We start from the raw sequence: 16425 nt of genomic DNA on the forward strand, positions 1-16425 counted from the left end.
CTCAATTGAGTTGAGGAGGGCTTCTTCGGCTGAGGCTCATAGCATTAATTAATGCTTAGACCATTAGATCATTATGTACCTGTCCGGCAGCCATGAGGAGGGCTTGGGAAGCCCTCTGGGAATCGGTCCACTGGGAAATTTCCCTGTAGGGTATATGGCCTTAGGGAAAATCCGCCCCTGGCGATGGAAAAATTAATCAAGCCAGCAAAGATAAAGCCAGCATTTGGTGAAGTGAGACAACCCCTATAACACTGTACACGGTCACATTTACAGTACAGACGTAAGTATCTTTATGATGGCTATTTTTAATCCACTAGGGGGAATCAACACCTCACTGTATATATTGGATTTTGCAAAGGATAGACTTGGTTAGACTTTGATTAGAATATGGTTAGAAAAATTGATGTTAAAATTAGTGCAGTAACAGTTAATGTAAAATCTGAAATCTGAGGAACATATAATGGGAGCTTTCTGAAAATTATATGAAAGCATAACTATCACTATCATAAGGGACATAACTATGGTATATACTAAAATCCCCATACACATCAGCATACTGTTAATCTATTGTGTATGTGGAGAGCCTACTCCCACCTAGAAAAAGAGAGATAACGGCTTTCTCTCCTCTCCCCATTTAAAACACACACATGTTCAGTGAGAATGCATATGTACAGAGGAGTCATGAGTGATAGCTGTCGGCATTTAGCTGCAAATACTTGAAGGTGTCAGGCAGTTTAAAGGGGCTGTTTTACTTCAGCAAATTACATGTATAATATAGACAAAGTTAATACAAGGCACTTACTAATGTATTGTGATTGTCCATATTGCCTCCTTTGCTGGCTTGATTTTTCCATTGCATTATACACTGCTTGTATCCAGGAATTACAACCACTGCTGCAGCACAGATACGAGGTGGCTAGGACAGGAGTTGCTGCGCATCCGTGCCTATGCACACACCCATGGTCCCGGCCACCAGAGAGGCCGGCTGCTCTTCTTATAGTTTGAAAGCACGACCTCCACTGCTGCCCAATTGTAGTACTGGCCATAATCACTGGAAACGAGCAATGTATAATGCAATTTAAAAATGAATACAAAAACACTCCAAAACCTATTAAAGGGGTTGTCCTATCCTCAGGAAAGGTCATCCATATCAGATCGGAGGGGTCCGACACCCGGCACCCCCTCCAATCAGCTGTTTGAAGAGAAGGCGTGCGCGGCGTCAGCGCTGCCTCCTCTTCACTGTTTACCTTCTAGCCGTTGCATCTGCAGTGGTGAGCAGGTGTAATTAAATGAATTGAATGGGACGGTTAGGTGTAATTACACCTGCTCACCACTGCAGATGCAACGGCTAGAAGGTAAACAGTGAAGAGGAGGCAGCGCTGACACCGCGCACGCCTTCTCTTCAAACAGCTGATCGGAGGGGGTGCCGGGTGTCGGACCCCCGCCGATCTGATATTGATGACCTATCCTGAGGATAGGTCATCAATAAATATAACTTGGACGACCCCTTTAAGATAAATCCAGAAACTTGATTCCCATGTTCTGTGTCTGTGGACATCTGTATGTAAACCAGCCCTGACCCATTCCTTTAAGCATTTGTAATTCAATATGACAGAAACCAACCTTTTTTTCTGGATATCATCATCACTGCTGCCAATCTCATCACTGGAAGAGGAGTAATATGATGCTTTTAAGTAGGACCTGTTACTTTCACTTCCTTTTGCCACAAAATTGTGATTCTGGGTGACAAATAATAATAATAAAAAAAAGACTGATTTATAAAAAAAGAGATTGTGAATTGTAATATAGCAAACTACTAGTATATAATATGTATAAACTAAACTAAAGTCAGTGAAAGAAGTATATTAGATTGATTTCCTTTATTTTTATGAGATTATGAGCGCTCCTCTCACCAGCGGTATACCCGCAATTTTCACTGCGCTTAACCTCATCCCTTCCTTCACACCAGCAGCATGAGTCTGAAGAAGGCCACAAGGCCGAAATGTTACGTTAAAGTCGCAGTAATCTCATAAAAATAAAGAAAAATCTATCTAATATACTATCTTTGCTGGAGTCTTCTTTCACTGACAAATTGGGGTGGGAACCCTACTCCAAGCAAGAAGAACAGAGTGTGACAAGGCTTGAAATAGGATAAACTAAACTAAATAAACATTGTGTAAACCACTCCGCTCAATTTTACACTTTGTAAGATATCCACTGAAACAATGCCAGGCCCTCAGAAGGATAAACCCTATTCCATGGATTTCTTCAAAGAACTTGGATAAGACAAGGTTGCAGTAAAGCACAGACACATGCATTGTTATAGGTCCAAAAGTTGTGGTGACTCAACTGATATTTCCTTCTCTGATATATGGCTGGCACAGTTCTCTTGTGACAGTGTGGATTCAGATTACCATCCCTATAGAATGCCCCAAAACAATGTCAGCCAGGATACCCCCTTTAGAGAGCCCCTATATGAGCAACAGCCAAACAGAGAGCCTCTATAAACAGTGACAGGGAATTTTAAAGTTTCCCCTTTTTGGGAAGACAATCCAGCTTGGTACAATATACAGCTGCAAGAAAAAGTCAGTGAACCCTTTGGAACTACCAGGATTTCTGCATTGATTGCTAAAGAAATGTGGCCTGATTGATACATAAGTCACAATTGTACACACTGACGATCTAAACTAACAACACACACAGTTGTACCGTTCATGCCTTTTACTGAGCACATCGACAGTGTAAAATAAAAAAGTAAATAAACCCTTTAGTAACCCTTGTTAAATTACTAATCTGTAGATTTCCCTTTAATAGCAATCACTTCCACCAAACTTAGGGTACTTTCACACTAGCGTTTTTCTTTTCCGGCGCTGAGTTCCGTCCTAGGGGCTCAAATCCGGAAAATAACTGATCAGTTTTATCCTAATGCATTCTGAATGGAGAGTCCGTCCCTCAGGATGCATCAGGATGTCTTCAGTTCAGTCTTTTTGACTGATCAGGCTTTTCAGAAAAACGTAGCATGCAGTATTTTTACCTCCGGCCAAAAATCCTGAACACTTTAACTGAACGCCTGATCAGGCTTTTTTCCCATTGACTTGCATTAACGCCGGATCCGGCGGCGTGTGTTCAGTCAAAACGGATTCGGCTTTTGCATGTTAAACCCGAAAAATAGGAAAAAAAAGTTAAAGTCCATGAATGGCGGATCCGTTTTTTCCAATGCATTTTTCCATTGTGATCGAAAGCCTGATCAGGATTCAAGTGTAATCAGTTTTCACACGTTTTTCCGGATCCGGCGGGCAGTTCCGGTGTCGGAATTGAACGCCGGATTCAAACAACGCTAGTGTGAAAGTAGCCTTATCCTGTAGCTGCAAATAAGAATTTGCACAAGTAAAAGATATACAGTATATCAGAGAAGCTCGACCAGTATGTGCTGGAGCTCAGCCCACCAACTGCCAATTAGTGATTTATAATAATAATCTATACGGGAGTGCTAACAAATTGAATACCATTCAGACTCCTAAATAATGAATCACAAGTGTAACAAAACCGTACATTTTGTATTATCATTATATATGCATTTTTATGCGTGAGCTCCGCATTTAGAAATATATAAAGGGATAGTATGTTTTAATATTATTTTTATTATTGTTTTAATTGAAACATTGTTTTGTAATATTGATGTAGTAAAATTATATGCAAATTGACTGTGAGCTTGCCAAATTTTCTTTTTAAGATTTGAACAAGGTTGAAGGGGAAAATTGGGACCATTCTTCACTTCAAATGTTTTCAGATCATCAATTTTTCTGTCATTCCTTGTATGCACAGGTCCTGCAGGTTCTAACGCCAGGCTAGGATCACAGTGTCCAATGTACGGCACTTGATCCCGGAAGTGGCCGCTGCACGGGATTGTGGAACAACCTGGACATGCCATTAAGGTCAGAACTCTAACTTGGCCGCTCCAAAACACAAATATGTTTCAGACGCTTTTTAGTTGATTTACTTCTGTGTTTTGAGTTATTATCTTGTTGCATCATCTAATGACCCTTCAGCTTGAGGTCATAGACTGCAGCCCTTACAGTCTCCTGTAAAATGTTTTGATACACGTTCAGATTAATTGTTTCTTCAATGGTCATAAGGTGTCAACCCTGAGTTAGCAAAGCAGTCCCAAACCATGATGCTCTCTATACCATTCTTCACAGTTGGGATGCGGTTTTGGTATTGATGTGCAGTGTTCTTTTATCCTCTATACATAGCATGAACTGGTGCTAAAAAGTTAAAATTTTGTCTCAGTTGACCATAGAAAATGATCATCATATAGCATTTGTTATATTATAAGTTGTCTGGGTGCCCTTACATGAACTCCATTCTTTCTAATAGTGGACACATGAGCAGAAGTTTTTGCAGTGTGTAGATATTTCTGTCGGTCTTTTGCGGTTACCCTTGAGTCCTTTTTTTTTTTTAACCTCCTTCAGGATACCCTATTGTGCCCCTGGCATGATCTTAACAGGACAATCACTCCTAAAAAGAGTAGCAACAGTCCTAAAATGTTTCCATTTGTAGAAAATTTGTCTAATCATTGATGTAGATCAGTGATAGGCAAACTGCGGCTCTCCAGCTGTTGCAGAACTACAACTCCCAGCATGCAAAGACTGCCTACAGCTTTCAGCCTACAGCAGGGCATGGTGGGAGTTGTAGTTTTGCAACAGCTGGAGAGCCGCAGCTTGCCTATCACTGATGTAGACCCAAGTCTTTAGCAATGCATTTGCAGCCTTTAAGGGTGTGTTCACATAGAGGATTTTGTCTATGACTATCCCATGGCAAAAACTGTGAAGCTAATGGAGCTAAACCGCGAGCAGGCTCCAACTGCAGTGGTACAAATCCTTGGTGGCATAAACCGCAGCGGGGCCTCACCGAATCCACGCTAGAACTTATACCATGCTTCTCCACAAGATGTCTTCTAAGGTTTTCTGAAAGTTGTTTGCACCGAGGCATGGTTCACATTAAACAATCTTAATTGAGAAGAACAGATCTGTCAGTAACCAGGCTTTGTGTGCCTTATTTTTAATGGTCAACGCACCAGCAAAGCCCATGCTTCCAATCTCCTTAATTGAAACACCTTTTGCCAATTAGCTCTTGCAGAAGTCATTAAACAATTACTGGTGGATCAAGACGGGCAGATCATCGGGCAGAAACAGACGTCGCTGCAAACACTTGTTCCCGAAAACGTGCCCGTGTAAAGGTGCCATCAATCACTGGATGAAGAAGCAAACCGCTTGTTCATCGAGTGACCCTGTTGTTCGTGCATTTCTGGCGTCAGATTGTGTTTTCTAAACATCGATCTGCTGCCCAAAAACAATGCAGCCCTATGAGGACAAGCAATCGCAATAGTGATTCCTCATTCTCATACTGTGGAGGTGATCACTGCATGTAAATACAGCGCTTCGCCTCCATGGTGCGAGCAGCTGTCTGCCGGTAAGGAACTCTTCCTTCATGACAATTGGCTGTTCCTCGGTGCCTTAACTGTTCATGTGCTATTAGTTTACTTAGATTGTTTGCGTCTATAATTGTGACTTGGTTAACAATCAGACCGCATTTTATAAAAAATCGGTGCAGAAATCCAGAAAATTCTACAAGAGTCGCTTACTTTTTCTGTAATTGTTATGACACTTACTGAAATCTTTCTGAAATCCAGATGTAATTCATTTTCAGCCTTCTCTAATTGCTGGGGATAATTCTGTACCACTTGCTTATCTTTTGGAGACTCTAAAACAATAAAATGAAATTATATGATCTTAATTGTCCCATCTTTTTGTAGAGTGTTCTATCATTCATAGTTAGTGTCATTCACCATTGTGGCATCTGGTACTCTATGTCACTCCTCATTCATCAAGCATCTTTCTTTTATCTTAAGGGAAATCTCGTCTGAGTTTTAAGCCATGCATCATAAAAGCACTCAAGCAGCGCTCTTGAACCTTTGCAAGAGTCTAGAAATCCAAAGTGACTTGTTATACACGATGATCAGCAAATAGAGGAAACCTGCTGATAACTATGTGAAACCAACAACAAAGTGTGCTATGAAGTATAATATAGTATGATCAATGCACTTCACAATACAAAATATGTCAGGAGATACAATAAAAACGTGTTATGTAAATTTTTTGTGAATTCGGGGAATTGCGTAAAATCCAATATTTTCTAATTCAACCCCTATTAGGCAAGAGAACATTCTGATATTAACCCTTGTCTGCAAAGGAATTTTGAATACCCAACAACTGGCTAGAGCTGGCTATACACATAAGATAAATGATCATACTGTATGTATATGGGGCCTCCTAACAGCAGATGACTGGAGAAAGAGAGATTGGGTATGTTGGACCTCAAGACACCTTATCTACGTTCCTGCAGAAGTTAAGCCTCTGCCAGATGTGTCTGGAATGGCTTATGTGTATAATATATATTCAATGTACAGCACCTCAACCAGCCTATGTTCATATAAAAACCTCAATAGATTATTTTAGAAACTGCCCAGTTCATTATTATAGACACGAGACAGACCAACCAGTGTTTTCTTTTCCCAAGGACCTACCTTCTCAAAGTTGCTGCAGGCAGTGTCGGACTGGGGTACCTAGGGCCCACCATACGGATACATTCAAATATAATAAATAATCTAACAAACTTTTTATATGAACATAGGCTGGTTGAGGTGCTGTACATTGAATATATGTATGAAATCCAGTAAGTCTACTGTGTTATATGCCATTTGTGCAGGGGGTGGGAGACTAGGGGTCCCACTTTGCTCAGGGGCCCACCGGGGGATTCCCCTGTACCCCTGTGGGCCAGTCCGAGCCTGGCTGCAGGGACCTCCATAATCAATCATCTTGTAGCTTCTTGCTGCTGTCTGCTGCTGTGTCCGGTAATATTTGAATGTATCTGTACGGTGGGCACCCACAATAAATTTTACTGGGGGAACAAGTCCAACATGAAATCCTGCTATATTGATACAGGGGAAGGCAAAAAAAAATACCCTATGAGGGGAAAAATACTTTTATTGTGCCCTGAAAGAAAAAAGGGGGCGCCCTCCACTCACTTCACATGTGGAGTCCTGAGGAGTTCCACGGGAGTCCTATCCACCATGACGACGAAGTGGAATTTGATCCGAATTTCTGGATAAATTTGATTCGCCTCGAAGCCAAATTTCCTTGTGCTTCGTGTTAGCGAATCGATTTAACCTGAAATAGTGTGAAAAACAAAACAAAACTAAACAAAAAAAAAAATCATACTTACCTCCTCCATTTGCGGAGGGCCGCTAGCCGCCATCTTGATTGTAGATCTCAGCCGAAATCCCGTGTGTGGTGACAGATGACGTCACCACACCGGTTGGCACGATGACATTATCTCACGCCATGCAAGATTTCACGCCAAATCGACGATGGCCGGACCGTCGCGAGCAAATGGAGGCGGTAAGTTTGATTAAAAAAAAAGGTTATGTTTATTTCACTCTGTTTTTACACTAAGATGCCGCGATTATGTATAAACGCGGCATCTGAGGGGTACAGCAACGCAGCTCCCTGTCATTGCACCCACTACTTTACAAAAAAATGTGCTTCGCGATGAAGTAATTCGTCACGAAGCAAATTTTTTTGTAAAATTCAGCAAATCAGCCGAATCGAACTTTTTAGAAATTCGCTCATCTCTAATGAGGACTACAACCACAATCACCACTACTCCGGTGTGCTGCATAAATGCTCTTTAAAATGTAGCTTCACATCATGTAATATTCCTTGTTTACCTGGTTAAGTTCTCATTTGAGGATATGAGTAAAGTTTTGTGCACGTATTAAACAAAACCAACTTTTTTGTACGATTAGGATTCTGAAATAAACTGTATTTGGATGCAATATTCCATATATTGACCAGTATCTTACAGCTGAAACACACAGTTAACAGTTTCCAGCATCTATAGGATAATACTGCTGATGCTAGTAGGAGGCTTAAGTGCTGAAATCCCAGCGGACAAATAATTTCCAGCAGTACATGCCAGAGGGACAAGTACATGATGGAGAGCACTTTACTGAAATGCTAGCAATGTAACTTTAATAATAAGAAAGAATTATGTTTATATAAGGACAATGAGCAAGTTAAAATGTACGAGTTGTGGGACTTAGCAGAAATCCCCTGGAAGCCTCTCTACTTCAGCACTTTTTTACTGTAAATCTGTTTTTCTCATTGTGAGGGAAGCAGCGGTGTGAAGAGCAGTCAATCGATGGGCAAACATCAATTTTATTTATACCTTAACCAAAGTACAGTACATCACAATACCGAACTGGTTGTCAAGTGTGATTTAGAAACTCTTCGGGTACATGCACACGGCAATGCAGATTTTTCACGCAGCTTTTCATGCAGATTTCGCTAACTTTCCATACACAAACTGTACCAAAATGTGCATGTTTTACTTTCGTATTTTGTAGCAGACTTAAATGGGTAAAATCTGCACTGAAATTTTGCACAAACAATTGACATGCTGCAGAGCTATGCTAGTTTGAGAAGGTGCAAAGTAGAGAGGGAGAGAAGTGAGGGAGCCTGCGATCCAGCTCCACTCTTCCTGGCCATGAGGCAGCTCATCTAGGAGACCCACTACTCCATAGAGCCTGCAGGGTTCCAGGCTACAGAAGACCTGTAAACTATGGCATGCTATTGTAAGCAGAGTGATCAAGCAATCAAGCTATACAGACTCTGCTGCAAGGTGAGGGGAAACATGCTAAGACACCACCACTGCAGTTCAGGACAGGCATAGCAAGAAGCCTGCATCATACAGTGGATACCTACAGCCACATGTGCCAGAGTACAACTGTAGGGAAGGGAATCAAGGGAAAGATACTGTCAGCTAGCAAACTTCTGAGTGTCAAACTACCACATTACCAGCCACCATAACCCTTTATCTGGGAGAAAATGTACTTTGTACGAACTGCTGCCGGATGTGCTGCTATTTGCTTTTACACTAAGTAAAGGAAGATGTATATTCTATGTCTGGTTTCTTCATCACACACTAGGGGAGATTTATTATTGGTGACAGATAGATAGATGATACATAGATTATAATTTTTTTTTTTATAAATATATATTTTTATTTTCCAAGTCATAATATTAATACATAAAACAATATTAATCACAGCGGTGTGCCCAGCATGGCAATCATAGACGTCATTACAAGAAAGATTCTACACAACATCCTAAGGACACCCTCAAAGTATTATATAATAATAAACTATATAACCCCCCCCCCCCCCTATTGGCTGCCGTCACTCCATTCATTATTATATAGAATAGTATCAATATTAGTTATAGCTATGCAGTTATGCGTGCAACTCTCCGTTTCCTTTCAATGTCCTCATATACCTTAATTCTTTGGAGGTATGAACCCCACTCCCTTATTGTATAGATGATACATAGATAGATTACAGCATGGGATGCAATAAAAAAGGGCCGGGCATGCGCGGTACACTCCCATTCACTTCTATGGGGAGCCAGCTTGGTAGGTGGCCGGACCAGAGTCCTCCAGTCACCACCTTGTGGGGCTCCGTTCTCTATATAGGTGCGGGTCCCAGCGGTGGGACCCTCACCTATAAGACAATGGGGGCATATCCTAGCGGTTTAATGTGCACAATGGGGGCATATCCTTAAGGGGTTAATGTGCAAAAAGGAAGGCTTTATTAGGTCATGTCTATGCATGGACATTGGACAATAAAACCCTCCTTTTTGCACATTAAACTTCTCTAGGAGTGCTGTAGATCTTTTCTTACTATAGACATAGATAAATGATAAGATAGACAGATAGATAGACAAACAGCATGGCCGACTCAGTGGTTAGCACTCTGGGTTCGAATCTGACCAAGGACAACATCTGCATGGAGTTTGTATGTTCTCCCCGTGTTTGTGTGGGTTTCCTCCGGGTACTCTGGTTTCCTCCACACTCCAAAGACATACTGATAATGTCTGTAAAATGCTGAGGAATATACCAGTGCTATATCTGAGCTTAAGAGGCAGCTGATTTGCAGTGGCATATGCAAATGAACACATGACATCACAGCATTCCATGACATGACAATGAGTGGCCATGAATTAGAACACCACACACTATTAGGACTGCTCCTTCCGCTGCAGGAGGGTCAGAGGGTCTAAGCTCACAGGACACATTGTGACTGAGAATTGCTGAAAGCTCATTCACTTTGCTGGTACTGTATAACACTGCAGAGTTGCCAAACAAAATCTGCAACAGAAAATCTGCAGCTAACCCAGTCTAAGGGCTCTTTCACATGAGCGGATGCCATGTGGGTAATCCGCTGCGTGAAAGACAGCCAAGCCGCGCTCTGGACAGCAGAAACACGGAGCATTAACATGATTGATAATTCTCAGTGATCTTTTTACTACAAAATCCCAGTAAGATAAAGTTGTCACCGTGATTTTGTAGTAAAAAGATCACAGAGAAGCACGGAGCATTATCAGTCATGTTAATGTCTCTGGTGTCTGGAACGGGGTTTGGCTCTCTTTCACGCAGCGGAATACCCGCACGGCATCCGCTCGTGTGAAAGAGCCCTAAGGGTGGCTGCACATGGTGCAGATATGTGTGCAGAAAATGTGCACAAAAACACATAAATCTGCACTATTTATTATGATTTTGGTGCATTTTTGTGTCCTTTTTCTGCAGTTTTCGGTGCAGCCTTGATGCGGTTTTGCCCCAGATCTCATACTTCCTGAAAAGAGGGAAATCCACACAAAAAAAGCAACAATAATTGACATGCTGCAGATTTCAAAACCCGCATGACAGGTTAATTTCTACACCTAAAAAAAAGCTAAGTGTACATAAAATGAGTCTAATCTCATACACTTTGCTGGTGCTGCATTAGGGCTCATGCACACGACTGTATGTATTTTGCAGTCTGAAAAACATGGATCTGTAAATAAATACGGATTCCGTATTTTGCAGAACGGAACAGCTGGCCCCTAATAGAACAGTCCTATCCTTGCGGACAATATTAGGACGTGTTCTATTTTTTTGCAGAACGGACTAGCGGACATACGGAAACTGAATGCACACAGTTTCCGTTTTTTAGCGGACCCATTGAAATAAATGGTTCCGCATATGGTCAACAAAAAAAAAAACTGAACGGACACAAAAAGAAAATATGAGGCCTTAGGCTCTGGTTTTCCTGCACAAAAGCCGCAGGGAAAAACCGCATGTAATCCTCATTGTGTGCATCCGCCCTTAGGATACCTGCACCTGGATTTGGAAACCTGCATGACAGATTAATTTCAGTGCAGAAAAAAAAATCTGCAAAGTTTACATGAGATTGGTGTAATCTCATGCACTTTGCCGGTACTGTAATACTCTGCGGTTTTTCCACACGACTTCCGCAACGTGGGAAGGTGGCCTAAGGCTGACTTCACATCACCATTTAGCTTTCCATTCTTCTGATCCGTAAAAAAAATAAAATAAAAAAAATGTATCAGTTGACAGAATGAGTCATGGACTGACCAGGCAAAAATTGGTTGTTTTGAACACAAATGTAATCAGTTTTGTCTGCAATTGCATTCAGTGTTTTCGTTTTTTCCATGTACTGTACATGCATTCAGTTTTTGGTGCGTGTGAAGAAAAACTTAAATGGGTTTTCCCATCTTGGACATTGAGGGCATATTGCTAAGAAATGCCCTAAATGACTGATAGGTTTTCCCACCTCTGGGACCCGCACCTATACTTAGAACTGAGACTGCAAAGTGCCAGAGGGTGCAAGCGCACATGCACAGCCACCCTCCATTGCTTTCTATGGGACTGCCGAAAAATAGCCGAGCGGTGTACTTGGCTATTTTCGGAAGACTCATTGAGATGAATGGGAAACACACTGCGCAGATGCGTCCTACATTCCATTTACTTCTATGGGGCTTAGGTAAATAGCTAAGCCAGAGCTCGGCTATTTTTGGTGGTGCTCCCTTCTGCACTTTGCGGGCTCTGTTCTAAATATCGGTGCAGGTCCCAAAGGTCCTAATGTCCAGGATGGGAATACACCTTTAAGTGTACGACCACACTGTGCCGTTGTGAGCCGTTTGGGTTGTGACTGGCTGAGGTTGAGAACCATGTGGCCAATTAGGCTGCAGCTGCCTTTTATTTAACTAATGAAGACAGGATTGTATAGCCGGTCTTCATTGTTAATGGCTGTGCGGCACCCTCAGTTCCACGTGGCCATTAACAATGAAGAATGGCTATACAGTGCGGTCTTCATTAATTAAATAAAAGACAGCTCCATCCTTGTTGGCAGTGATTTTGACCACAGCCGGCCATAACCAAACGCCTCATGACAAACGCCTTCTGGTGGTACCCTAAGAACACTCAACATATCCTAGCAATTATCAGTGAAAACCACAACGCATCCAGATGCCTTCCTTTTTTTTTTCACACAAGCCCCATTCACTTCTTTGGAACCATGGTTGTGTGAAAAATGCTCAATATATACCAGTGATGGTGAACATTTTAGAGACTGAGTGCCCTACCTGCAACCCACTTATTTATGGCGATGTGCCAACGCAGCAACTTAACTCGAATACTACAGTCCCATATAGTATATCTTCCATGTACTTTATCATTTAGCTATAATAGCCTGCCTACATTCAGTGCACTGCCTGCGCCGTTCATAGTGCTCCCTGCGCTGATGAATGGCAGGAACAGTCTAAGGCATATTGGTACACCATGGACTTTTTCCAGGGCATGAGTGCTCACAGAGAGGGCTCTGAGTGTCGCCTCTGGCACCCGTGCCATAGGTTCACCACCACTTGTATAGAACATGCTGTGATTTTTCCTGAATGCAGATATGATCAGTGATAAATGACGCTCATGCACACAGACCCATTGAAATGAATGGGTCAGGATTCAGTCTGGATTCTATCTGTTTGCAACATGTATCACATCTGGACAAAAAACTTGCGCGCATGGAAGAGGCCTTAGGCTTTGTTCCCATTTCCATTCTTCATTAACACATATCCATTAATTTTAAGGTGTTTGTGCACACATTGGTGGTTTTCCACTGACGTGGGTGGTCCAAACACCCAAGTCTATGAGTCCGTAAAAAAACACTACCAAGTGGTGTAATAAGCTGGTCTCTTATAAATGACACCCCTTATCTCTTTGGTGCGGGATATTTACCAAAACTGGCTTAGTTGTCCATAACAACCAATCAAATTGCCCCTTTCATTTTCCAAAAGAGCTCTGAAAAATGAAAGATGGAATCTGATTGGTTGCTATAGGCAACTAAGCTAGTTCTACTTTATACCAGTTTTGATAAATTACCCCCACTGTGTGATAGCAGCCTTAGGCCCCTTTCACACGAACAATACGGATAGTGTCAGGATGTGTTTAGTAAAACTCACACCGTTTCGCAAGCAAGTTCAGTCAGTTTTGTCTGCATAAGGACCAATGCACACGGCCGTGTTCCGCGGCCAAGAGCGGTCCGTGGTATGCCGGGCTGGATTCCTGTTCAGAGCAGAAGCACACGGAGTCATTGGTTGCTATGACGCCGTGCGCTTCATGCCGCCGCTGGACTACAGTAATACACTATACTGTAGTCCAGCGGCGGCATGAAGCGCACGGCGTAATAGCAACCAATGACGCCGTGCGCTCCTGCTCTGAACAGGAATCCAGCCCGGCATACCGTGTGCATTCGGCAAAGTTCACCGTTTCAGTTTTTTCCATGCGGGGTGCAATCCGTTTTGATGTGTTTTTCATGTGTGTAAAAACACCTGAAGGTTTAAAAACAACATCTCCTAGCAACCATCTGTGAAAAAAACATTACATGCAGATGCAATGCGTTTTTCGCTGAAGCCCCATTCACTTCTATGGGGCCAGGGCTTTTTGAGAAATGCAGAATATAGAACTCTCACGCAACGCAGAACTGATACGTTAAAAATGAAATGAATGGGTCAGGATTTAGTGCGGGTGCTATGCGTTCACGTCACGCATTGCACCCATGCGGAAAACTCACTTGTGTGAAAGGGGCCTTAGAATTTTTTCGACCTCAGGGTAAAAGTCACATTACAAAAATGCACTTTAAAATGCATGCGGCTGCTAACATTTGGAGGCAGTTTTGGTGCGTTTTTTGCAGCTGTTCTTTGTGAATGCTTATCATAAGGGAGATTACAGAAAATGCAAAAAGAACACATGCAAATATTCAGGGCCCACTCAGGTCTAATCCCAGATCACTGAACAGTGGGGAATCCCGAAGAGTCCGGACTCTTCCGGGCTTAGGAGTTCCTGCTTTGACTCCATATATTGATATGTCCATATAGGGATTCAGTGCTATGACCATGAAGGGGGTATCCCCAAGCATTGTCGGTATGTCACAAAATAAATGTGTAATTACAAAAAATATATATATAAAATCATACCTCTGATATATATGAATGTATAATATGTAGGATACTACTACTGAGGTTTTAACCCATAACATAGTTAAGGCAAGTTAACATGAAGCTCTATAGCTCAGTGTTTAAGGTTCTTGACTTGGTCGAATCCCAGCAGAATCATAAAAAAAATAGAGGCTAAATAAAACTTAAATAGACACACCAACCTTTATTTGTGTAACTATTATTTTTTGTTGGGAAAGGTGGCAACCCTAACAGAACCCCTGCTCCCCGGTGACCCCCATAACTTTTTATAGTTGTCTATGGAGATGTGTGGGGGCTCATTTAAGGGAAATCTGTCTTTTTTGACAATACCATTTTGGGGTGTGTATGACTTGATCACTTTTTATAAAATTTTCTTGGGAGATAAAGTGATGAAAAAACAGCAAATCACCCTTTTTAAATTTTTTTATGTTACATCCTTCGCCATATGGGCTAACTTTTTTTATATTTTAATGCGAAAAAGCCCATAATGTTATTCTTTTTTTGTTATTTATATTTTGGGGAAAGTGGGGGGATTTAACTTTAATTTTTTTTTTTATATTTTCAAAACTTTTTTTTTTTTTACTTTTTTAATTACTTTTCATCAGATTGCAACTTATACAGAATAATGGAAATTGCTCCATTATTCTGTATAGAATTCACTATATCACAGTTTAGTGCTGTTACCTAGTGGCCTGAACTGGGATATACCAATAATGAGACTGGAAGCCTAGTACAGACTGCGGCTCATTTTTAGAACAGGGTGCTTTCCCTGATCTCCGCTGGGGAAAGGTGCATCTGAGCAGGAAGCCCGCGCTTCAGTTTTTTAACACTCTCAGATGCTGTGGTGACATTTGACAAATGCCACAAGGGGGCCCACTGAGATTTATTACCCAAGGGCCCACATGAACCTGGAGCCGGCCCTGCAAATATTCCCTTAGATCTGCACGGCTAAAGACTGCACCAGATCATACAGCACACTACTCCCATATAACCATGGCGATCTGTGGTAAATTGTAAAAGAAGTTCCATACATTTGAATGGGGCGGCAGGCACATGGATTTCTACAAGCCTCATTAAGGTGAATGGAACTAATCTTCAGTGCTGGAAAATTCTGCAAAAAATTCTGCAAAAAATTTGCGGGCATCGGCCGCATGCTCCCCGCATCACGGTGCGGACCTATTCACTTGAATGGGTCCGCAATCCAGAGCGGCGGTGTGGAATGGAGGCATGGAAGCACTCTGTAGTGTTTTTTCCGTGGTGTTTCTGTCCGTGCCTTCGCACCGCAAAAAAATAGAACAAGTTCTATTTTTTTTACAGTGCAGACGGATCACGGACCCATTTAAGTTGAATGGATCTCAATCCGTTCCGGCCGCCACACAGATGTTGCTTGTGCATTGAGGACCGTAAATTGCGGTCCCCAATGCACGGGAATGGCTGCACAACGGCCGTGTACATGAGGCCTTAAAGAGATATTCAGACAGCGCAGTTATGCTGCAATTTACCACAGATCGCCATGGTTTCATGGTAGTAGTGTGCCATATCATCAGAAGCTGATTCAGTGCAGTCTTTAACAAAAATCTGTGTTAAGGCAACCTAATAAAGTTCAGTGCTTTCAGTACTTGGCAGGAACAATCACCTGGTTTTAACCTGCTGCTCTGATTGGCATTCCCAGCCATGCTGCTACATTTTGCTGGGTGGTCAGGCTGCTCCTTGGACTGCTGGAGGAAGCTGCTGCAGGAGGAATAATAATACGAGGTTAGAGTTTAGTCGTTTCCATATAACATTTATGCAGTAAAACACTGGGGCACATTTACTAAGACTGACTTTTTACACCAGTCTTAGTTTCCCCCCTGCGCTGCGGCCGCTGCCATGCGGCTGAGGCCCAGTTCAGACTTTAGATATTTGGTCAGTTATTTCCATCAGTCTGGGATTATGCACATGTAACACCCCAGAGTAGTGTTACCACTCCTGCACCCTGCTACTGTCTTTAACCCTT

General features: G+C 42.1%; 1 protein-coding gene across 1 annotated transcript in view; it reads right to left on the reverse strand.

Annotated features, from left to right (window-relative positions):
• Nucleotides 1–16425, reverse strand: part of NRK (Nik related kinase) — a 334012-nt gene that overhangs the window by 136700 nt on the left and 180887 nt on the right. Inside the window, exons 19-21 of the mRNA XM_044306320.1 lie at nt 16066–16160; nt 5672–5763; nt 1624–1739 (exon numbers count right to left, since the gene is read on the reverse strand). Coding sequence (XP_044162255.1) covers nt 1624–1739; nt 5672–5763; nt 16066–16160 — 303 coding nt within the window. The remainder of the gene's footprint in view (nt 1–1623; nt 1740–5671; nt 5764–16065; nt 16161–16425) is intronic.

This window comes from Bufo gargarizans, chromosome 9 (genome assembly GCF_014858855.1).
Source record: "Bufo gargarizans isolate SCDJY-AF-19 chromosome 9, ASM1485885v1, whole genome shotgun sequence".
In the NCBI taxonomy this organism is placed as follows: domain Eukaryota; kingdom Metazoa; phylum Chordata; class Amphibia; order Anura; family Bufonidae; genus Bufo; species Bufo gargarizans.